We start from the raw sequence: 22,507 nt of genomic DNA on the forward strand, positions 1-22,507 counted from the left end.
CCTGACCCCAAGGCGGGGGTGGGGTGGGGTGGGGGGAGGGCACCAGAACCCGCCAAGCAGCCCCTGAACGGAGGGTTCAGGGGGCCCAGGATTGGTGGGAACCCGTCAACTGTGTGCAGGATGGGGGTGGCCTGCTCAGCCCTCACCAGCCTCTTCTCTTTCAGCTACTTAGATTTTTCCATGTTAATGCACAGGCTAAAAATGTGGAACAGTACAAAAAGTAATAAATTAAAAGTAGAAATCTCTGTCCCCGACACCTGGACCTCCTGCCCATCGCTCAAGGAGGCTCCCACCAGAGGAGCCATGACGTCAGGGCTGGGGCAGGCTCAGCACCCCGCAGTCCAGGCCCCCGTCTGGGACCCAGAGCACATGCAGCCCGCCCTGTCCTCCCCAGGAGTAGGCCCGCTCAGCCCCCCTCTCCTGGGCCCTCGCCCTCCGTGTCCTGTGCATGGCCAGCCCTGCCCGGGCGGGGGAGGGGGGGTCAGGAGCCCTCGCAGCCCTGACACCCTCTGCTCCAATGCCCCTCCTTCCGAGGCCCTTCTCTCTCCAGGGCACCCTGAGCTCTGAGTGAGGGGAGCCTGGCCCCCAGATCATCACTCTGTTCCCTTCCTCCCAAGTCTTTCATTTGAACCCCTGTGGCAGCACCCTGACTGGGACTGTCCCCCATTTAGAAATAGTGACTGGGTCCAGCCGGCATGTCTCAGTGGTTGAGCGTCGACCCTGCACCAAGAGGCTCCAGTTCGATTCCCGGTCAGGGCACATGCCCAGGTTGTGGGCCTGATCCCCAGTGTGGGGCGTGCAGGAGGTGGCCCATCGATGTTCTCTCTTATCGATGTTTCTCTGTCTCCCTCTCCCTTCCTCTCTCTAAAATCAATAAAGAAAGAAACAGTGACTGGCAGAGGCGGGGAAGGGTTGGGGCTGTGCGTCCTCACAGTGACCCCACCCAGCTGCTGGGACACTGGGTCAGGACGGGACAGCCCACCAGGGTGTGCCCCACCCCAACCTCAGAACTCTGGAGCCACTTGGTGAAGCTGCCCCCGCTGGCCCGGGTCTGACTCACTGTCCCTTGATTTTATTTTATTATTATTTTTTTTAATCATCCTCACCCGAGGACATTTTTCCATTCTTTGTTCAGATAGAGTGGGAGGGAGAGAGAGGAACAGAGAGAGAGAGAAACATCGATGTGAAAGGGACACATCGAGTGGCTGCCACCCGCACAACCAACCAGGGCCGGGGACAAACTGCAACCGAGGTACATGCCCTTAGCGGGAACCGAACCCGGGTCTCTCCGGACCGCAGGCCGACGCTCTAACCGCTGAGCCAAACCGGCCAGGGCACTGTCCCTTGATTTTAAAGTCCCTGTGGTTCTGCAGACCAACCAACCGTGGCTGCTTTTGATCCTCAGTAGCTGGAAATGTGGGGAGATCACCCCCCAACCCATGAGGGAAACCAGAGCCCCTGGCCCCCGGGTCAGGCAGGGCAGACCCGCTCTGGGGCCAGGAAGAGGGTCCCAAGGAGTGAGGGCGGCAGCTGCAACCCCTGAACCCTCAGCAGCAAGGGCCCGGGACCTGGGGACCCTCCAGGAGCCCAGCATCACGCTCCCCCTTCCTCTCTCCCAAGTCGGCCCTCCTGCTGAGACAGCCCCACATTACTGCCCGGGGACTCCGGCTCTTTCACCAGCAGGTCCCTCCGGCCCTGCCTGTCCCGGCCCGAGGCCCAGCTGTGGGTCAGAGGAGCCTGAGCCCCAAGGGCCGAGCTGACAGAGGCCGCATTTGCGTCTACAGAAATGAGAACCAGCTGACATGTGCAAGACATTAAGCCCCTGTCCTGCTCTGGTGGTGTTGCGCAGGCCCCTGGGGGAAATTTTCCTTCTAAGAGGTGGCTTTTCTGTGCAAGTGAAACTGGCTGAAAACTCAGGGGAGGGCCGAAACTCAGAAAAAGAGCAGCAACACCCAAGCTCATGACGGGGGAGCAGAGCGGCACCTCCCTGCTCCCGGCGCGTCTGGTGAGTCTAGGGGCTCCCGAGGGGGCTGCGGGCCTGGGCGCTGGATCCCCCACCTCTGCAGCCACCTGGGTGGGGGCCCCCAGGGAGGCCTCTGAGTTTGAACGGGGTAGGGGATGGGGGGACAGACAGGTGAGTGCTTCGTGGGCGGGGGAAGGGGGGCCCCCAGGATGGAGTTCTGGGGTTCTGTGGCAATGGATGGAGGGCAGGATGGAGCAGGGATCACTACTGCCAGGTTGGGTGGGGGTGTGGGGAAGAGGGTGGCTTCGGGGTGGGGGGGCATGACATAAGGCGGGGGCCACCCTCCTCTCGGGGTGTCCCTAAGGGAGGACGCGCTGCTGTACAAACCAGGGGTTGCAGGGAAGCCAGCCAGGACGTATGGCCACCGCGGGCAGAGTGGGGTCAGGCAGGGCCACCTGGAGGACTGGAGAAGCCAGCTGCCTGTGAGCTGCCGTCCTCGGGGTCCGGCAGGCTGGGGCCAGCGAAAGCTCAGGTCTGGCTGGGCCGAGCTGTGAGTGATAAGACAGGGGGGTGCTCCAGGGGACAGATCCAGGTGGCAGACAGACTGCGTGCGGGCCGCCGCCTCTGGAGGAAGGGACAGGTGGCACCTAAGGCAAGCACGCAGGGGGGCCAGGCCCGCTCTTCCTGAGCCTCAGCAGGCAGGTGACCTGGGAGGTGGGCTCGTGCCTGAGTCCAGCCTGGCACCGGGCCCGTCAGAGGCCGGCCGCTCCTCATTCTGCACAGAGCCCGGCGTCAGGACAGCCCAGGTGCACGGCGCCGGCTCCCCCGTGGTGGCTGCCTTCCCGCACGCTGACTTGGAGGAGGAGACAGCCGCAAACACAGCCCTGGGTCTGCACAAACTCACAAGTACAGTGAGTGCAGTCGGCCGAAGACAGAGCTTCTGGGCAGGCAGCGTTGTCTCGGTGACCAGAACCGGTGCCCTGGAAAAGCATCGACCACCGAGACAGCGGCAAACCACTCGAGACGTTAGCTCTGGAATTCCCCAAAGGAGATGCCAAGTGATTTGCGGGGAACAGAACAAAAGCAGATGCAGCCTGAACCGGGAGGGAAAGACAGGACACGGGAGGGCCAGTGTGAGAGGGCCGTCCTCCGGGCCAGAGCAGGACGCCGAGAGGACCGGGACCCGCCGCTTCTCTCGACAAGGGCAGAGACTCGGCTGTGGGCCCCGTGATGCTCCGGCCTCATGAACAACAGCCTGGAGCTCGGCGCTTGCGGAGGTCAGAGCCCTGAGGACAGGAAGATGAGGCCCTGCGGACGCTGGCCCCACACCAGAACAGGTGCACCTCCCGGCAGTGTGTCTGAGCGCAGCCCCGACCGCAGGCGCCCGAGGTGCGGACACTCCTCCCCACATGCCCACGGCCAGGGGAGGACCTGAGCACCAGCTCCAGCCAAACAAGCACAAGAACGGAAGAGGAGAGAAGCCAGGTGCAGAGATCACCTGGAACCATGCATTACAGCTAGAGCTTCGCAGACAAGGCGATCGACTCTGGGACCGTGGTGGCCTCCACCTGACAGACAGAGGCGTGGACTGACCTGCTCCTGCAGCAGTCGGACTCGGGGCCCACTCAGCTCTCACCTGGCCACCCCAGCACAGGTCAAATGGGAAAAATATGCAAGATGGGCCTGCTCAGAGACTCCGCCGCCATGAGCTCGGCTGCGGTCGGGATTCCTGAGCAGTTTGAACAGGGTGTTGGGGGCGGGGGCCCATGGTGTGGCCAAGGCGCCCGGGTCCTCTCCAGGCTGCACTTAAGGACGATGGTCACACCCACAGCGTCCCTCCTAGAAATGCCACCCTGTCACCAACTTGCAAGAAACACCTGGAGTTAGGAGTTAGGAGCCAGAATGAGACTGTCCCCAAGAGACCAGGGCAGGAGGGAGAAGTCAGAAAACCGGCTCTTTCTTTACTCAAAAGTTGTACGTTTTGTTCATCGTGGGTTATATTTGCACAAGTTTCTTGTTTTTTAAATTATTGCGTTAAAATGCTACTCATTCAGCCCGGCCGGGGTGGCTCAGTGCCTGAGCATTGACCCTGCACCGGGAGGTCGCCGGTTCGATTCCCGGTCAGGGCACCTGCCCAGGTTGTGGGCCCGATCCCCAGAGGGGGGCGTGCAGGAGGCGGCCAGTTGATGTTCTCTCTCATTGATGTTTCTATCTCTCCTTCTCCCCTCCTGTCTAAAAACAATACAGAAAAAAATTATTTTTTTTAATTTATTTTTATTATTTTTTATTTTTTTTATCCTCATCCGAGGACATTTTTCCATTTTTTGTACAGACAGAGTGGGAAGGAGAGAGAGGAAGAGAGAGAGAGAGAGAGAGGGAAACATCGATGTGAAAGGGACACATCGAGTGGCTGCCACCTGCACGACCAACCAGGGCTGGGGACAAACTGCAACCGAGGTACGTGCCCTTAGCGGGAACCGAACCCGGGTCTCTCGGGACCGCAGGCAGACGCTCTAACCGCTGAGCCAAACCAGCCAGGGCTATTATTTTTTTTTTAATCTTGTTAAATGTATTACAGATGTTCCTCATTTATAGAAAACAATTTTTTAAAAAAATACTACTCATCACGAAGACGGAGGTTTCTGGTGCCCCCTGTCTGACAGTTGTGCCCGAGACTAGCGCCTCTGTCATCCCCACCCAGCCCTGTACCACCTGAGCTGCAGGGAGATGGGTTGAGCCAAACCGTGTCAGCGGTCCTCCTGCGACCTGGCTGTGGGTCCCTCGGGCCCTGGACACTGTAGCCTCCGGAAGATTTCTGACCCAAGCCCCAAAGTCCAACCTGCTCGGCTGGAGCCTGCAGCGGGGGTGCAGGTCCCTGTGAGCCCAGAGGCTTCTGGCCAGGAGTTGGGGTACAGACCCCGGTACTGGTGGGTGTGGTGGGAACAAAGTCCAAACGACTTTCTTTCAGTTCTAGTTTGCAGACCTCTGACAGGCCGCGGTCTGATGGAGGGGGTCATAGCAGCACAGCCCTGAGCTTGTCACCTCTGAGCTGCATCCTTCTGTCTGGACTCTGGCCCCTCCCAGGGGTCAGCAGCCTCTGACTACCTCTCAGCCTGGTCCAGGCAGCAACGCCCAGCCACAGGTTGGGGCCATCTGTCTACCCACCCTCCCAGAGAATGTGCTGATTGCTGATAAACTGAGCGGCTCCTGGCAACAAGTACCTGACCAAAGGCCTCTGCTGCCTTCCAGCCGCGGCGCGTTCTCTGTGCACAGGTAGCCAGGCAGGAGCAGCAGCAGGAGCAGGCGCTGGGGACCGTCATGTGGACCAGCTGGTGGCTCTGGTCCCTGGTGGCCATCTGCACCGCCGATCAGTTCCAGGACAGGGCGAAGAAAATTATGCAGGATACACCTGTCATTGATGGGTAAGTGGCCATTCCTGGGGTGGGGCTGGGGACTGGGCCTGGGGAGCCAGGAGTCAGGCTATGTGTCCCTGACCGGAGGCAGGCACCGCCCTGTCCCTGCCAGGACGCCATTTCTCCAGCTGTAACCTGGGTCATGCCCTTTGTTGGCCTTGGTTCTTTGTGGGGTCTCAGAGGACCCCAAAGTCCTCAGCAGACGAGGACCTGTAGGGAACAGAGCAGAAGGAGAAAAGTGGCGAGGTCCCTGGGGCACCCCACAACCTGACCCCCACTGTACCTTGGGGGCCAGGTCCCTGCTCAGAGTGGGTGCTGGGGCTAGGGGCCGCGGGGAGCCTGGCCAGGTTGTGCCTCCTCTGGCCACACGGCCTCAGGGAGCACCTTTCGCTCTCGGGGCTTCAGCTTCCTCACCAGAAGCTGCAGGTCGAGTGGTGTCCACCGCAGTCCCCAGGAGTGACCTTGTTCCCTGAGACCCTTTCCTCGTGGCCCTCCCTGTCCTGCATGCACCTGGGGTGTCCCAGCACGCGTGGGTCTGCTTGACCTCACTGCAATGCCCGGAGGGCCCCCACAGTCCAACCCAGCCGAGCCCCTGCTGTGTGCACACCGGCAGCCGAGCCCCTGTCCCTCCTCTGAGGCCACAGCCAAATGGCAGCCCTGTCCCTTCCACCTCCCAGCCCTGCTCTGGGCTGGGCTCCTCGTGAGCCAGACTCTCCTCCGCTTCTTTCACCCAAGGTCTGGTCTCAGCACCGTGGCCAGAGGGAGCCTTGGAGACATACGTCCCAGCTCCTGTCCTCCCCGCTCAGCCCCTCCTGTGGCAGCAGCTGGTCCTGAGTCCGCCCAGTGCACCCCCTGCCTCCTGCTGTCCCTGCTCATCCTGCATCCACACCCTCAGCTCCCCGGGGCTGTGTGCAGCCACCAGAGTGGCAGGCCTTTCCTGGCCCTTGACACCCAGCACCCGCCCCTGCCTGTGCCGCCGTGTTCGACTCCCGGGCTGAAAGTAGGGACGGGGTCCCCGTGCAGGGGGCGTCTGCACCCACGGGCATGGGGGCGGGGACTGGCAGTGTGAGCAGGGTCCCCCGCGTGCTGTGCACAGTCAGTGCTCAGCAATGTGCAGTCGTCACTATTTGGCAGATGCCTCGGGATTTCGTTGGACAAAAAAGTCTGTAAGGGCCCTGGCCGGTTTGGCTCAGCGGTTAGAGCGTCGGCCTGCGGTCCCGAGAGACCCGGGTTCGGTTCCCACTAAGGGCATGTACCTCGGTTGCAGTTTGTCCCCGGCCCTGGTTGGGTCCTGTGGGTGGCGGCCACTCGATGTGTCCCTTTCACATCGATGCTTCTCTCTCTCTCTCTCTCTTCCTCCCACTCTATCTGAACAAAAAAATGGAAAAATGTCCTCAGGTGAGGATAAAAATAAAAACCAACTCTGTAAGGTAAGAGAAAACAGAGGGCGGCGGAAGGATGTCAGGTGCCGGCCTCGCTTCCCCCCCAGCCCCCGCTCCATCTCCGGGGACCGTGCATCCCCTGCTCTCTCTGCCTAATGGTCCTGTCCGAGGGTGTCCACACACACTCGCCCCACCCTGGAACCCTGCAGTCTAGCAGAAGGGAGGCAGGGGAGCAGCTCCTTCATTCCAGGGGACTCGGGGCAGCTGGGCACAGAGAGGGGGTCTGAGCTCAGGTGTTGGGAGCTGTGCAGAGGCCCACTGTGGAGTACGACGGCTCAAAGAGGCTAGACAATCGGAATACTCGGGGAGCTGGGGTTGTCCATGTAAGGTAGCCAGGTGCCGCCGGTGGGAGGTGGGAAGAAACCGAAGAGCCAAACAGCCGAATAAGCAGAAATCGGGCTTTATTGGGTACACTCCGGGCGGGTTCACAGACTCCGGGGGTCGAGTCCGAGAAGCCGCGCCCGATGCTGGGGTTTGTGATTTTTATATCTGCGCCTATGGCAGCAGGAACTTGTTGTTAGGGTTAGGTCCTGAGGGGCTACGCATGGGGGCCCCTGGAATGTGAGTCTATTGTCCCGGAGCGAACAGTTCCTGGACTAGGACAGGAGAATGGGACAGGAGTTGATCTATGAGTTCGGGGCAAACAGTTCCTGAAACAGGGTGGGAGTCTAGGTTGGGTAAGCGAGGTAATGGCTGAACAGTTTGCCTGGCGCCAGTTCCCAGGCTATCGGACAGTCCAAAGACCTGAGAAGCTAGGACTAGGCTGACAGAATAAAAACCAGTAACAGTGGATCTGTTAGTATTAGCTGTTCTTGCAGGTAAGAGACCTAACTAAGTAGCTTCAACAACAGAGAAGTTCAAAGGGAGTCCAGGCACATTGCTCACAGTGCCAAGAACTTGGTGTGGCCACCATTCCCTACATTACCTCATGGTTTAAAGTGGCTGCACCAGCTCCGGCCATCATATGTGCCTGCCATCCAGCAGTAATAAAAGGGCAAAGGGTGAGCGTCCGTCAAGGCCAGCTTTAAGAAGGTGTGATTTAGTTACATGGCCACGCCCAGCTGTCAGGGGTGGAAAGCAATGACTCCAAATGAGGGTGTACCCTGCTGAAAATGGGGGGCGGGGTCTGTCTTCAAGGAAAGGAGGGGCATGGCAACCGGTAGTGTCTCCCACAACAGCCGCCCAAGTGTGTCTGTTGTTCAGCACTGTCCAGCACTCAGAAGCCTCACCTTCCCCCTTGAGTGGGTCTCTCCCCCCCAGGGACAATGCCCAGTCCCTGAGGTAAGGAAGGTGGACGGCGGAACAGCAGGTTGATCACGGGTGGAGGCACCCTCTTTTCCCCACTTTGGGTCCCAGCAAAGGGTGGAGAGGTTGAGGGGAGAGAGGGAAGACAAAGCGCCCCTCCCTCCGGGTGGCACTGGGGGGTGGGGCTGGGGGTCCTCAGGGTGAGGAGTGATGTCCCCTCCAGAGGCCCTGTTCAGCCCTGCCCCCGGGACAGCACCCAGAGCTGAGACACCCCCACCCCTGCAGTGAGATAGTGACTCTGCCCACTGTCCACCACTCAGACAGCAAAAGGGTCCTGACCCCCAGCCCAGTCCCTGTCACGTCCATGAAATCTCACAATTCACAGAACCTCTTGCCCCCCTCAGAGAGCAGGGGCAGCTTCCAAGGTCTGAGATGGAGCTTGCAGAGAAGGGGTGGTATGCAGGGGCCTCGCAGTGGCCCCCAAAGGCGCCGGGGTCCCCAGGACAAAGCGCCCTCCGGCCCAGACGGTCCTCATAGCCCCGTCGCCACGTTAGAAATCCACAGGGGCCCCGGCTGGTTTGGCTCAGCGGTTCGAGCATCAGCCTGTGGAATGAAGAGTCGCAGGCTGGATTCCAGTCAAGGGCATGTGCCTGGGTTGCAGGTTCAAGCCCTGGTCAGGTTGGGGTCATGTGGGGGGGCAGCCAATCAATGTGTCTCTCTCACACTGGTGTTTCTCTCTCTGTCTCCCTCCCTCCCTTCTACTCCAAAATTCAATGAAAAATATCCTCAGGTAAGGATTAACCAAACCAAACAAAACAAGGAATCCAGAGGACCCCTCGTGTGCGTGTGTGCGCGCGCGCAAGGACTTGTGTGTGTGTGCACGTGTGCGCGCTTGTGTGTGCTTGTGTGCACACATGTGGGTGCGTGTGCACGTAGGCATGTGTGCATGTGTGTCGTATGTACGTGTGCACATGTGTGCGCACGTGTGTACATGTGTGTATGTGCACTTGCTCACAATGACGGGTAAAGCCAGGATCCGACTGGTCAGTCTGGCTGGGCCTGAGACTCTGCATTCTACCAGCTCCTAGGGGCTGTGCACAGGACACCTAGGAAAGGCCCTTGGAGGGAAGACCAACCATGCAGGGCTCTCAGCTCAGGTGACCTGGCTCAGGTGTATTCGGATAATGGGCAACCTGTGACCCCTGTGCCCGCCTTAGTCCTGAGCGTGTGAGAAGTAGGAATTGGAGAGGGGAGACAGAGGCCCTGGAGGAAGCACGGAGCCTCAGGGTCAAGTGGCCACCGCGACCTCCCATCCCTCCTCCTCCTGCCCCTCCAGGCACAACGACCTGCCCTGGAAACTGCTGACCATGTTCAACAACCAGCTTCGAAATCAGAAGGCCAACCTGACCAGCTTGGCCCCCACACACACCAACATCCCCAAGCTGAGGGCTGGTTTTGTGGGGGGCCAGGTACGGCCCAGCTAGCCCTGTGCTCACCTCTGTTGGGATCTGTCCCCTCCTCCCTTGGGTCCTGGCTAAGGTGCAGCGCTCCCTGGTGGTGGCAAAGCCCCGCCCAGATCTCCTTGGGGCCACAGACCTTCGGAGGGTGATAGCCACCCAGGCTGTGGGGATGCTTCCACGGGGGGGGGGGGGTGCAGACATTCACAGGACGTGGGCAGAGGGGCCTGGAGCCTCGGTTCCCAGCCCCTGCCCCTTGGCCCCCAGTTCTGGTCTGCATACACAACCTGTGAGACCCAGAACAAAGACACCGTGAGGAGGACACTGGAGCAGATTGACGTCATCCAGCGCATGTGCCAGATGTACCCCGAGACCTTCAAGTGCGTCACCAGTAGCCAAGGTGGGTTCAGCCAGCCCGTCCTCCGGCTGGCACCACCTCTTCCTGAGCAGCTGGTGCCAGTGCGGCGGGCGCAGCCTCTGGGGTCTGTGCCCCCTGGGCGCCCAGGGTGCCTGCTGCCTCGGTGCCCACGGCCCCGCCGGCTCTCCTCACAGGCATCAGACAGGCCTTCCAGGAGGGGAAGGTGGCCAGTCTGGTCGGCGTGGAGGGCGGCCACTCCATCGACAGCAGCCTGGGCGTCCTGCGGGCACTCTACCACTTGGGAATGCGGTACCTGACCCTCACGCACAGCTGTAACACGCCCTGGTAAGGGACCCCAGGGAGGTCCGGGCCTGGGAGAGGCTGCAGGTGGGCTGAGGCACTGTCCCCTCTTCCCGAGAGCACTCCACGGGGGTGGGTGGGGACGTCCACTCTCCTCCCTCCCAGGGCCGACAACTGGCTGGTGGACACGGGGGAGGAGGAGGCCCAGAGCCAAGGCCTGTCGCCCTTTGGGAAGGTAAGTGGCTGGGGCAAGGCCCAGTCATCCTCAGGGACGTGACCCAGGACCCGGTGTCTCGTCTCCTGGGACCTCAGTCTCACTTGCAAAACGGAGCCGGCAGGGTCATCCCGGGGCTGTCTCATTCAGCTGGAGGCCACGGGCCATTAGAGTGGCCCCAATCTTCTAGCCACGGAAGGGTTGAACACCTGGCCAGCGAGGGGTGCCTGTCCGGATGCCCTCCCCCTGCCCGGACTTCTCAGGGGGCGGTGGTGAGTTCCGGAAGGCTGTGCCAACACAAGTGTGCACAGGGCACCGGCCATCACCCCCGGGATGGGGGCAGGCTCTCCTCCCGAGCCCTGTGTCCCCACAGAGTGTGGTGAGGGAGCTGAATCGGCTGGGCGTCCTCATCGACTTGTCCCACGTGTCCGTGGCCACCATGAAGGCCGCGCTGAATCAGTCCAGGGCGCCCGTCATCTTCAGCCACTCCTCGGCCTACAAGCTGTGTGCGCACCGGCGGAACGTGCCCGACGACGTGCTCCGCATGGTGGTGAGGCCCTGCCCCAGGCGGGGGGGGGGGTCCCCGCTCCAGGGCTGCCCCAACCTGCAGCTCCTCTCTGTCCTGAGCAGAAGCAGACCGGCAGCCTGGTGATGGTGAACTTCTACAACGACTACGTCGCCTGCAAAAGGGAGGCCACCCTGTCTCAAGTAGCAGGTAGGTGGGTGCGAGCAGCAGAGCCGCTGAGTGGGGAGGGCCTCCCCCGGGACCCACACCTGCTGCCTCCCCCACAGACCACTTGGACCACATCAAGAAGGTGGCGGGGGCTGGAGCCGTGGGCTTCGGTGGGGACTTCGATGGTGTTTCGAGGTAGGGTCTGAGCCTGTGTTCCGTGTGTGAGCTGGGGGTCGTGACCCCCCGGGAACCTGTCTGAGGGGCTGGCGGGGGGAGTGGGAAGTGTGTCCCGAGGACCTTCCCAGCATGCCTCGCTCGGAGGGCCACCCCACTGGACACAGTGCCTCAGGATGGGGAGTGGACAGGTCCCCAGGCCCCTTCCCCTGGCTGCACAGCGTGGTCCTCTCTGCCCTCCTCTCAGGGTCCCCTCGGGGCTTGAGGACGTGTCCAAGTACCCAGACCTGATCGCCGAGCTACTCAGGAGGCAGTGGACGGAGGCGGAGGTCAGGGGTGCCCTGGCTAACAACCTGCTGAGGGTCTTTGAGGCGGTGGAGCAGGTAAGGAGGGCTTCTCCGCCCATCGGTTCCTCCCAGGCAGGCAGGCAGGCAGCCCAGCCTTGTCTCTCCTCAGGCCAGCAACCACGCCCTGGACCCTGAGGAGGAGCCCATCCCCCTGGACAAGCTGGACGGTTCCTGCAGGACCAATTATGGCTACTCAGAGGCCCCCCGCCTCCACCAGTCGGGGGTCCTGGTGGCCTCCCTTGCCCCCCTTCTCCTCAGCCTGTGTCTTCTATGACACTCTGGGGACCAAACCCCTTGGGCTCCTGAAGCTCAGGGGAGACTGTGGCCACGGGAGCAGCCCAGACCCCAGGGACACTGCTCCCCATGTGCAAGGACTGGCCTGTCCTGAGCAAGCACCTGGGAACACGCTGTGGGGAGCTCAGGACAGGCCCACAGTGGACTCTCAATAAAGGCACCAACCCCTTTGAGCCCAGCGGTTGTGTCGTCCTGGAGGGCTCTGCGACGCATCCCAGGGCAACTGTGTGGCGTGGCCCTGGCTGGACACCCAGGCCCAGGGTGCTGAGTCGCGGAGGGCCAGGGCCAGAAGGGCTCAGGGCTGAGGAGGGCTTTGCACAGACATTGCAGAGGGTCTTTGAGAACAGTCCAGGCTCCAGTACCACCCCTGCACTTGTACACATGCACACACCTGCACACCCACCTGCTCATGCACACCTGTATGCACACCCACCTGCTCATGCACACCTGTATGCACACACCCACCTGCACTCACACCTGTATGTAAACACCCACCTGCACACCCACACCCTCCTAGTTATGCCCACTCACACACCTGTATGCACACCCACCTGCTCATGCACACCTGTATGCACACCCACCTGCTCATGCACACCTGTATGCACACACCCACCTGCACTCACACCTGTATGTAAACACCCACCTGCACACCCAGACCCTCCGTTATGCCCACACTCACTCACACCTGTATGCACACCCACCTGCTCATGCACACCTGTATGCACACACCCACCTGCACTCACACCTGTATGTAAACACCCACCTGCACACCCAGACCCTCCGTTATGCCCACACGCACTCATGCACACCTGCAACCTGTATGCATACACCCACTCATGCACACACCAACCTATACACACACACTCACGCACATCTGCACACACACATTTACACATATTCATATATATCCACATGCACTCACACGCGTGTACCCCCTCCCCCCCAGCTCAGCCTGTGGTGGTAGATTGGAACCAGGCTTGAGCAGGCCTCTCTGGCTACTCCTGCAGGGTCTCTTCACATACAGGGGACTAGGTCCTGCCAGACCCTGCAGGGCAGAGCTCCATGTGGTGGGAGAGGAACAGCACCTCCTGCTGGACATTTGGTGGATGACTCGAGATGAATAACTCATGGGTGACAGACCCAGCATGGGACCCCAACATGTTGGAGCCCTTCCAGGCTCGAGAATGCCCCTTCTCAGCGTGGCCCCGGCGGACACGGGCAGCCTGTGCCTGTCATTAGTGTCCCTCAGACTTGCTGTGAGGCCGTGACTCTCCAGGCCCTGGGCCAGCCGGGCCTGTCCCTGTCCCGCTGGCACCCCCTCCAGGGGATCTAAAGTGACCAGAAAGGACATTGTGCGTGCTCGACGCCTAGGGTCAAGTTAATGTTAAAGGGGAAAAAAAGCAAGCCAGGATTTCTCTTGAGCTGGCTGAATTCTGCCAGCGCCCCCACCGTGCCAGGGCCGCTCCTGGTGGGGCCGGCACGGTGGAAAGGGCCCCCTGGTGGGCTACGAGAAAGGCCTTATTTACTTTTTCTTTATTGATTTTAGAGAGAAAGTCAAAGTGAGAGAGAGATAAAAACATCAATGAGAAAGAACATCGACTGGCCTCCTGCACGCCCCGCACTGGGGATCGGGCCCACGACCTGGGCATGTGCCCTGACTGGGAATCGAATCAGCGACCTCTTGGTGCAGGGTCGATGCTCAACCACTGAGCCACACCGGCCGGATGACAAAAGCTTTAATACTCGTCTTGAAATAGTCTCAAAACATTAAGTTTACAATTATTTCAAAGTAAAAATTTACTACAGATTCTGTCTGGGCGGAGACTGAGGATCTGTATTCCCTGTACCCTGCCTGCCCTCTTGCAGGTACCCCTCAGCCTCCTGCGTGGGGGGCTGCACGGCCACACTGAGGGTCCCACGTATGGCTGCCCCCACCCCAAAGCCACTGAAGCAAACTTGGAGCCATTTCTTAGGGATCAACTTGTTTACTTACAGCATTCTAGGAAAAGGGCACAAATACCCACTGCCGTTCATGGGCCACGGCCTCTCCCCCACTAGGTCCAGGACACACAAATCTCCTTTGAACCCCAGTACGTGGGCACCCCAAGGGGTCACAGCCAGGGCACTGAGGGGGGTATTGCAGGAGAAAAGCCAGAAAGCGCCCCGCCCCCACTCCCGGGCCTCAGCCCACAGCCCACGGCCAGCAGGCTGCCCAGCTCCCAAGTCCGGGGAGAAAACGCAGAAGTCAAGGTGAAGGTCTCCGATGTCTCTGTTCCCAAGAACCACTGGAGTGAGGACAGACTGGGCAGCCAGGACCTCAGCTGTACAAGGAGCCCCCTGGTTGGCACCCACCACGCCGCTCCCACCAGCTCCCACCGAGGGCACAGACCCAACACTCTCCCTCTGCCACCCATTCCTTCTGTTTTGGCAAAAAAAAGAAACCCCAAAAAACAAAAAAAACAAACAGCTTCAAGAACAAAGTAAACCTCAGGAACGTGGCACAGACAGTGCAGCCGTCTCTGGGCCCCGAGGCACCGGGATGCACCTGCTGTCCTGGGTGCCTGGCCCCAGCTGCCCCTCAGCGGCTGGCTTCCAGGGTCAGCAGTGAGCACAAGACAGGAGGCGTCAGGGAGGCACCGCAGTCGAGGGCCAGGAGGTGTGACCGTGTGGCTGCCTGCTCCTGGGCCGGGAGGGCCTGGCTGACTGGGCTCCGAGGGTCACCCCACACCTCCTGGGCCCTCCCAGAGGCAGCAGTGGTGTGAAGATGCGCCCCCAGAGTGGGCATGCCTGACCTGCGGCTAGGTACCCCCAAGGAGCTCAGCCAGCAGGCACGAGAGCAGGTCCAGGCTGGAGGGGAACATTCTGCAAAGGCCGCAGGGGGAGCGTCTGTGGGTGGCCCTTGAGGGCGCCCCCCACAGGTCCTGGGGCACTGCCTGTGCCGTGTCTGCCCAGGGGCGGGGAGCCCCTGCCTGCTGCGGGGAGGGCTCCAGGTACTGCCTAGCAACAGGGGCACCAAGCCCACTGGCAGACAGCCAGCAGCACAATGGCTATCGTAGGGCGCCCTCAGAGTGGGGCACAGAAGGAAGCCTGCAGGTCCTCCAGCTGCTTGGCCCAGAGTCACAGAAATCACCCACAAAAGTCAGTTTGTGCAAACTCATCCGCCACCCAGCCTACGAGGGCAGGAAGGTCTAGGCCGGGCGGGCGGGGAGGCCGAGAGCAGCGAGGGCCCGGCTGCTGCAGGTGAGCGGAGGCCCGGCGCGGGCGGGGCGGGCGGCGGCTCCTAGTTCCTCAGGGCAGCCAACCTGCAGATCACAGCGGAGCCGCCATGAGGAAGGCGGGATCAGCACCCTCCCCCCGCCCCTCCTCCAGTCCGGCTTCTCCGGGCTGCCCCAGCAACGCTGGGGAAGGCTCTGGGAGCAGCTGTGTCCACCCCCACAGGGAGCTGGGTGCACTGGGGGCAGGGAGAGCCTGAGGTGGGACCTGACACAGAGGGGCCTCACTTCAACTCAGGAACCTGGGCAGAGCCCCCTCCCTGCCGGCACCTGGACCGTGCTGCGGGGTGGGGTGCGCTCTGTCTCCTCAAGGCTCAGAGCACGGTGCCCCCGCACCCACCTGCGGGACAGCTGGTCCTCCTGGCTGCGCGTGGAACTCTCGCCCACGGCGGAGGCGCCCTCCGGCAGCTGGCTGAGCTGGTCCAAGACCTCCAGGCCGTTCTCCTCCGCGATCTGCACGATGAGACTGTCCACCTGCTCCTGCGGCGTGGTCAGGGTGGTGGCCGAGCTCATGGAGTCCTCCATCACCTGGGGGTCAGGTTCTGGGCGGTCAGGTCCAAGCCGGGAGCCGCACTCCAGCCTCACAAGGGCCACCGGCCCTGCGTGGTGACTGGCCGGCCGCATTTCCTGCTCACTGCCCCTCCGGCCTCCTCACTCTGCAGCACGTGTCTGGCTCTCCAGCCTCGGGGTGTCCCACAGGAAGCCTTTCTGGCCACCCATCTGGCAAGGAGCTAGCACCCCAGCCCCAGCTTCATCCGCTCAAGCTCTGTGTGCTACAGGACCCCCGATAAGATGCCAGGCACCCTGGGAGCGGCCCCAGGGGCTCAGCACACAGGACACTTGCTGATACCAGGGGGGACAAAGCATGGCAACCAGAAGCCACCCTCCCGACGCGCTGCCCACCTGCCTGGACACAGCCAACCTACCGAGGTGTGCACATCCAGGTTCTGCACCTGCTGCTCGAACCTGTCCATCACCGCAGACACCTTCTGCAAGTCCATGCTGCTCAGCGCTCGGTCCAGAGCTTTGGTCACCTGCGCCATGTTCTTGGTCACCTGGCACAGGAGGGAGGGAGGAGGCAACGCAACTGAAGAGAGCAACGCCCCCCCCCCCCAGACAGGCCCCCGAGCCTCCTCTACTCAGGCCCACAAGACCCAGCCCTGCTGAGCAGACAGCCCCCCCCCACCACTGGGACAGGCCCCTGAGCCTCCTCTACTCAGGCCCCCGAGACCCAGCCCTGCTGAGCAGACAGCCCTCCCCACCCCACTGGGACAGGCCCCCGAGCCTCCTCTGCTCAGGCCCACGAGACCCAGCCCTGGCTGAGCCAACAGGCCCACACTCTCCCTGGGACAGGCCCCCAGGAAATGCCGTGAAACAAATGGACACGAGGAGACCAGGCTGCGGCACTTAGGAGCCCAAGGGCTCCAGGGCTCTCGGGGGCACTGTTCTCTTCGGCACACACCTGCTGTGTGGAGGGACCCCCCAGACCCTCTTCCAGCCTCAGCTGGTCCCTGGACGCAGCCAGCAGGGGAGCGGCCCGCACACACAGCCTGGCTGAGCACTCACCCCCTTCATGGTCACAGCTGTCTGCACCTTGGAGGCCACCGCATCCACGCGGGACGCCATGCGGAGCCAGTTCACGCCTTCGTTCTTCTTGCGAATGGCATTCTCCGCGTACACACGGGCACACTCCACGTTCTTCTGCTGCAGGGCCTGAAATTCGGGGCAATGCCACCCCTGCTCAGGGGCCTGGGCCTGGCCTCTCCTGGGCGTGTCTGCTGGTGCGGCCCTTTCACAACCCTCTGCAGGCTCATGTTGATGCGACACCAGGCCCCAAGCCTGCTCAGGAGCCAGGGCGCCAGGGCAGAGCCGCTAGACCAGCCTGCAGCGGGGCCCCGACAGCAAAGCCAGCAACACGGTCACTGCCCCACCCTCCACTTCCCCGTCTCCCAGCCTCTTCAGCTCCTGCCCGGGTCTCTCACATCACCTCCCACACACACAGAGAGGGAGACACCAATTTCAAAGGGATCACAGCGGTTGAAGACAAGAACTCCGACTACACTGGGCTCTCTGGCCTCCTTTCTACCTGGAATCCACCATCTGGGTGGGAGTCACCAAATCCAACACCCCACTCAGCAGCCATAGCAGAGGCTCCACCGAGAGGAGCCAGACCCCTCTGGCCTTTCCGTCTTCCCTCCCTGGAGAGGCCCCACTAGACATGGGGACCCCGGCAGCCTCCAGCCCTGCCCCTCTCCCCACAGACAGGCTGCCTCCCCTCTGCCCAGGCTCCGGGAAAAGAGGGCTCAGAGTGGTGGAGTCCGGGAGGGACCGCCAGAAACCCACGTCCTACGTCCTTTGTTGGGAAAATCAAGTTCAGACGAAGGAAGTGAATGAAAGTCACGGGCAGAGAGAGCACAGGCGACGCCTGATCTTTCTGCTCCGGACACATGGGGCGCGGAGGCAGAGGAGCCACTGCAGGCCTCAGGCACGGCCCCTCCCCGTGGAAGTGACAGCCCCAGGGAGACGCAGGAGCGAAGATGGGGACGGGCTGCAGGCCTCACCTTCTTCACCTTGGCCTGCTCCGCCTTGGAGTCCTTCTCCGCCTTCTTGGCCAGCTTCTCGAGCTGCTTCGCTGTGAACTGAGCAGAAGCCAGAGCCCGGGTCACACTGGCAGGGCCGCCCCAGCCTGCCGGCCTCTCAGGCACAAGCCTTCTCTACAAGGTCACCCTGAGTCCTGACCACCCAGCCCATCCCTGTCTTCCCCGTGGTCATCTGACACTCCGACCGCTCTCTCCTCCCCTGACCAGGGAGCCGACAGAGGGGACGCCCAGGTGACCCACGTCCCCAAGGCCCAAAGTCTCCTAACGCTGGTCCTGCGAGTGTTGTCCCCTCTGCCCCACACCACCCACCGGGGGCCACTGCCTCAGGCCCTCCCACAGCCATGCGTCTCTCCTATGCACTCGGTACTGGGACCTTCTGTCACCGAAAAAGAGTCTCGCGCCTGTCTACTCACACTCCTACGCTCCTTACGGGGAAATCCACATTTTCCCGCCCTGGAAATCTGGTCCTGGTCACCTAACACGGTGCCGTCCACACAAGGGCTTGCGAACAAAGTGCCCGAGGCCTCCCATGCCCCCTGCCCTCCCTGTCCGTGGCAAAGCCAGGGTGACAAGCAGCACCCACAGCTGGCGGGCATCAGTCTGGCCCAGTCGTTCAGCACCAGCCAGGATGGTGAGCTATTAAGGGAACAGTGCAGGGGCTCACCTTGGAGTCACCAGAAGTGCAGCAGCCCCAGACCGGAGGGAGCACCCAGACCAGAGGGAGCCCAGACCGGAGGGAGCACCCAGACCAGAGGGAGCCCAGACCGGAGGGAGCCCAGACCGGAGGGAGCCCAGACCAGAGGGAGCACCCAGACCAGAGGGAGCCCAGACCGGAGGGAGCACCCAGACCGGAGGGAGCCCAGACCGGAGGGAGCACCCAGACCAGAGGGAGCCCAGACCGGAGGGAGCCCAGACCGGAGGGAGCCCAGACCAGAGGGAGCACCCAGACCAGAGGGAGCCCAGACCGGAGGGAGCACCCAGAACGGAGGGAGCCCAGACCGGAAGGAGCCCAGACCGGAGGGAGCCCAGACCGGAGGGAGCCCAGACCAGAGGGAGCACCCAGACCAGAGGGAGCCCAGACCGGAGGGAGCACCCAGAACGGAGGGAGCCCAGACCGGAAGGAGCCCAGACCAGAGGGAGCCCAGACCAGAGGGAGCACCCAGACCAGAGGGAGCCCAGACCGTAGGGAGCACCCAGACCGGAGGGAGCCCAGACCGGAAGGAGCCCAGACCAGAGGGAGCCCAGACCGGAGGGAGCACCCAGACCAGAGGGAGCCCAGACCAGAGGGAGCCCAGACCAGAGGGAGCACCCAGACCAGAGGGAGCCCAGACCGGAGGGAGCACCCAGACCAGAGGGAGCCCAGACCAGAGGGAGCACCCAGACCAGAGGGAGCACCCAGACCAGAGGGAGCCCAGACCGGAGGGAGCACCCAGACCGGAGGGAGCACCCAGACCAGAGGGAGCCCAGACCGGAGGGAGCACCCAGACCGGAGGGAGCACCCAGACCGGAGGGAGCCCAGACCGGAGGGAGCCCAGACCAGAGGGAGCACCCAGACCAGAGGGAGCCCAGACCGTAGGGAGCACCCAGACCGGAGGGAGCCCAGACCGGAAGGAGCCCAGACCGGAGGGAGCACCCAGACCAGAGGGAGCCCAGACCGGAGGGAGCACCCAGACCAGAGGGAGCCCAGATCGGAGGGAGCCCAGACCAGAGGGAGCCCAGACCGGAGGGAGCACCCAGACCAGAGGGAGCCCAGACCGGAGGGAGCCCCCAGACCAGAGGGAACACCTAGACTGGGGGGGAACCCAGACCGGAGGGAGCCCAGATGCCACAACAGCTCCCTTCAGTGGGATTGCACAGGACCTGAGTTCAGTTTTAAATCCTAGTGGAACATCAAGGGAGGAGCCACAGGCCCAAGCTGTGTTTCTTCTTTTTTTTTTTTTTACCCTCACCTGAGGACACCCTTCCACCTTTTGTTCAGATAGAGTGGGAGGGAGGGAGAGGAAGAGAGAGAAAAACATCGACGTGAAAGGGACACATCGAGTGGCTGCCACCCGCACAACCAACCAGGGTCAGGGACAAACTGCAACCGAGGCGCATGCCCTTAGCGGGAACCGAACCCGGGTCTCTCTGGACCGCAGGCCGACGCTCTAACCGCTGAGCCAAACTGGCTAGGGCCCACGCTGTGTTTCTTAAAGATAACACATCCACTCTTTCACGGGTGAGCCCAAGTGACCCTTCCCCTCAGCCTGAGACAAGAGAATAATGAACATGCCATCAAGCCACGCAGTAGCCCCTTGTCAGTCTGGCTGAGCACTGTGCAGCATCAACCATTCACAGTCTGTCCCTCTGAGTGTGACTTACTCCACTGTCCCCTCTCACTAACCAGCAGGACAGGGTTGGGGCGCATGGTCATTCAACACATACCTTCAGCTGGAACAGGGTATCTGCAAAGAGAGGAGATGGTTTGAGTATTTTAAGAAATGTGACAAGTGATACTTCCAAGAAGCAGATAGGATCACAGACCCTCTAGACACGCAGAGATGAGCAGAGCACAGGAGTGGCCGGCACTGACAGGGCCTCAGGAGATGGACCAACACGTAGCAGCTCTGCTCCCTCGTTGCCGCAGGGCCTGGGCAACTGCAGGGCCTCCTGAACCTCCAACTGCTCAGCAGTGACACAAGGAGGCACCAGCTGACCTTGAGGGTTGGTGTGCGGGCAGTGTGTGGCCCACAGTGAACATTCAAGGGGGTGGTCTGTCATTAAAGCAACTTTACAAAGGTCCTTTGGAATTCTCTCCCAATCTCACAAGGCTCAATACTTGACAATCTATTTTTGATCCACTTTCTCCCCAAAAGTAAATGGATGGGTACAGCAGGGTGATGCCTCTGACACCATCAGATCCGGCTGAGGCGCCTCACCGCACACACTGAGGAGCGAGGAGACCTAAGTGTGTCCTTGGCTAACTGCCTTGACAACGGGGGGGACTCGCTGCTCACTCACTAAAGCGCAGGGCCAGGGAGGTTCGAGTGCATCTTAAAACCATCTCAACTGACTCCATCTCTCAGCCTGGAGACTGACTCCCGAAAGACTGCACCACAGCAGCTCAGAACGAAGACATCGCCTCCCGTGACCAGACAGGGTGCTGAGGGGCCTCTCCCAGCACAGGCCTGGCCAGGGCCGAGGGCGGTGACTGGAGCCACAGCTAGGCTGGCACCGTGCAGGCGGGTGCTCTCACACGGGACACAGGGCTGGCCGGGGTGTGGCCCTGCTGCTAAAGCACCCTCTGCCCCTGGCCTTCTCCTCTGGGCCTGAGTGGTGGGGAGACTCTGGAAGAGCAACACTTGGCCAAGGAAATCTCTCTTCCTGAAGAAAGTGGGGCAGGCAAAGCCAGCTCCCTTGAGCGCCCACCCAGGGAGTAAATCCCGTGTGTGAGTGTGAGTGTGTGTGTCTGTGAGTGTGTGTGAGTGTGTGTGTGTGAGAGTGTGTGTGAGTGTGTCTGTGAGTGTGTGTCTGAGTGTGTGAGTGTGTGTCTGTGTGTGTCTGTGAGTGTGTGTGTCTGTGAGTGTCTGTGAGTGTGTCTGTGAGTGTGTCTGTGAGTGTGTGTGTCTGTGAGTGTGTGTCTGAGTGTGTGAGTGTGTCTGTGAGTGTGTCTGAGTGTGTGAGTGTGTCTGTGAATGTGTCTGTGAGTGTGTGAGTGAGTGTGTGTCTGTGTGTGAGTGTGTGTGTGACTGTGTGTCTGTGAGTGTGTGTGTATCTGTGAGTGTGTGAGTGCGTCTGTGAGTGTGTGTCTGAGTGTGTCTGAGTGTGTGAGTGTGTGTCTGTGTGTGTGTCTGTGAGTGTGTGTGTCTGTGAGTGTCTGTGAGTGTGTCTGTGAGTGTGTGTCTGAGTGTCTGTGAGTGTGTGAGTGTGTCTGTGTGTGTGTGACTGTGAGTGTGTCTGTGAGTGTGTGTGTATCTGTGAGTGTGTGAGTGTGTGTCTGTGTGTGTGAGTGTGTCTGAGTGTGTGAGTGTGTCTGTGAGTGTGACTGTGAGTGTGTCTGTGTGTATGTTTGTGACATGTCATCTTCCCAGGCCACCTGTGCAGAACTCCCCTCACTGAACGACGGGGTTGGTGGCTCTTCACTTGTCAGGAAGAGGTTTTCCAAACCCCCCTGGGGCGCCAGCACCCAGCGAGCGGCCCCTCCCTGCCGGTGTGCTGAGCGGGCAGGCAGCCCCCCGGTCCCATCTGCAGGAGGAGGCCCCTCCGGAGGGCTGCCGGGGGCCGGCCTGGGCTTTCCTAGGCTCTTCGCGGGGTCCTGGGCCGCGCTGCCCCCGCTTCTTTTCCCGGTGCCCTCTGACCTGACATCCCAGGGCCCCAAAGCCCGTGTCCCTCACAGGCCCCGGGGCTGGAGGGTGGGGGCAGCCGGACGCCCAAAAGGGCCGGGGGCCGGGGATCTGGAGCCTCGGGCCGAGGACCGGGGGCCTGGGCCGGGGGCTTGGAGCCTGGACCGGGGGCCGGGGGCCGAGGACGAGGCCTGGGGCGCCCGCCTGCGCCCCGAAGGGCCGCGGCTCTTACCGTCCATGGTCAGTCCGGCGGCGGCAGCCCTCGAAACGGCGGTGGGACGGTGTTTCCAGCGGTCGTCGAGCGGCCAGGCGGGAACTTCCGGGTTGCCCCCGACTTCCGGCGGCCCGCCGCTCTCGCGAGAGGACGGCGGCCGGTCCCGCGAGCGGAGGCGTTGCCGTGGCGACCGCGCAGCAGCGGCTTCTGTGAGTCACT

The 22,507-nt window shown here is 61.7% G+C and overlaps 2 protein-coding genes across 4 annotated transcripts; one reads left to right on the forward strand and one right to left on the reverse strand.

Annotated features, from left to right (window-relative positions):
• Window positions 1–1,811: 1,811 nt before the first annotated feature.
• Window positions 1,812–12,049, forward strand: DPEP1 (dipeptidase 1). 3 transcript variants are annotated; one of them, XM_036275204.1, is made up of 11 exons: window positions 1,812–2,005; window positions 5,213–5,385; window positions 9,400–9,532; window positions 9,788–9,920; window positions 10,073–10,223; window positions 10,344–10,413; window positions 10,766–10,942; window positions 11,023–11,107; window positions 11,185–11,260; window positions 11,487–11,622; window positions 11,696–12,049. In XM_036275204.1, the coding sequence occupies exons 1-11, from the start codon at window positions 1,961–1,963 to the stop codon at window positions 11,858–11,860; spliced, it is 1,344 nt and encodes a 447-aa protein (XP_036131097.1). In that variant the 5' UTR covers window positions 1,812–1,960; the 3' UTR covers window positions 11,861–12,049. The 3 variants fall into 3 exon arrangements, with proteins under 3 accessions (XP_036131097.1, XP_036131098.1, XP_036131099.1); XM_036275205.1 differs by having other exon boundaries at window positions 5,237–5,385; XM_036275206.1 differs by lacking the exon at window positions 1,812–2,005 and adding an exon at window positions 4,996–5,105.
• A 3,041-nt stretch (window positions 12,050–15,090) lies between these two features.
• CHMP1A (charged multivesicular body protein 1A) lies at window positions 15,091–22,403 on the reverse strand. The gene is made up of 7 exons (XM_036275835.1): window positions 22,307–22,403; window positions 20,177–20,196; window positions 17,714–17,791; window positions 16,719–16,865; window positions 16,079–16,207; window positions 15,493–15,680; window positions 15,091–15,182 (listed from the first exon to the last, which is right to left on the reverse strand). Exons 1-7 carry the CDS (start codon window positions 22,311–22,313, stop codon window positions 15,161–15,163), a joined length of 591 nt encoding a protein of 196 aa, XP_036131728.1. The 5' UTR covers window positions 22,314–22,403; the 3' UTR covers window positions 15,091–15,160.
• Window positions 22,404–22,507: the final 104 nt, after the last annotated feature.

This window comes from Molossus molossus, unplaced genomic scaffold (assembly GCF_014108415.1).
Source record: "Molossus molossus isolate mMolMol1 unplaced genomic scaffold, mMolMol1.p scaffold_m16_p_21, whole genome shotgun sequence".
Lineage (NCBI taxonomy): Eukaryota > Metazoa > Chordata > Mammalia > Chiroptera > Molossidae > Molossus > Molossus molossus.

Bases quoted from the DNA above. Each gene is read 5' to 3' on its own strand.
- DPEP1 (XM_036275204.1), top strand. From the start codon at position 1,961: ATGACGGGGGAGCAGAGCGGCACCTCCCTGCTCCCGGCGCGTCTG. The intron at 11,108-11,184 runs GTAGGTGGGTGC...CCTCCCCCACAG, and splicing joins CACCCTGTCTCAAGTAGCAG to ACCACTTGGACCACATCAAG. The intron at 11,261-11,486 runs GTAGGGTCTGAG...CCCTCCTCTCAG, and splicing joins GACTTCGATGGTGTTTCGAG to GGTCCCCTCGGGGCTTGAGG.
- CHMP1A (XM_036275835.1), bottom strand. The intron at 16,866-17,713 runs GTGAGGCCTGCA...CCCGAATTTCAG, and splicing joins AGCAGGCCAAGGTGAAGAAG to GCCCTGCAGCAGAAGAACGT. The intron at 15,183-15,492 runs GTGGGTGCGGGG...TGTGATCTGCAG, and splicing joins GAGGACCAGCTGTCCCGCAG to GTTGGCTGCCCTGAGGAACT.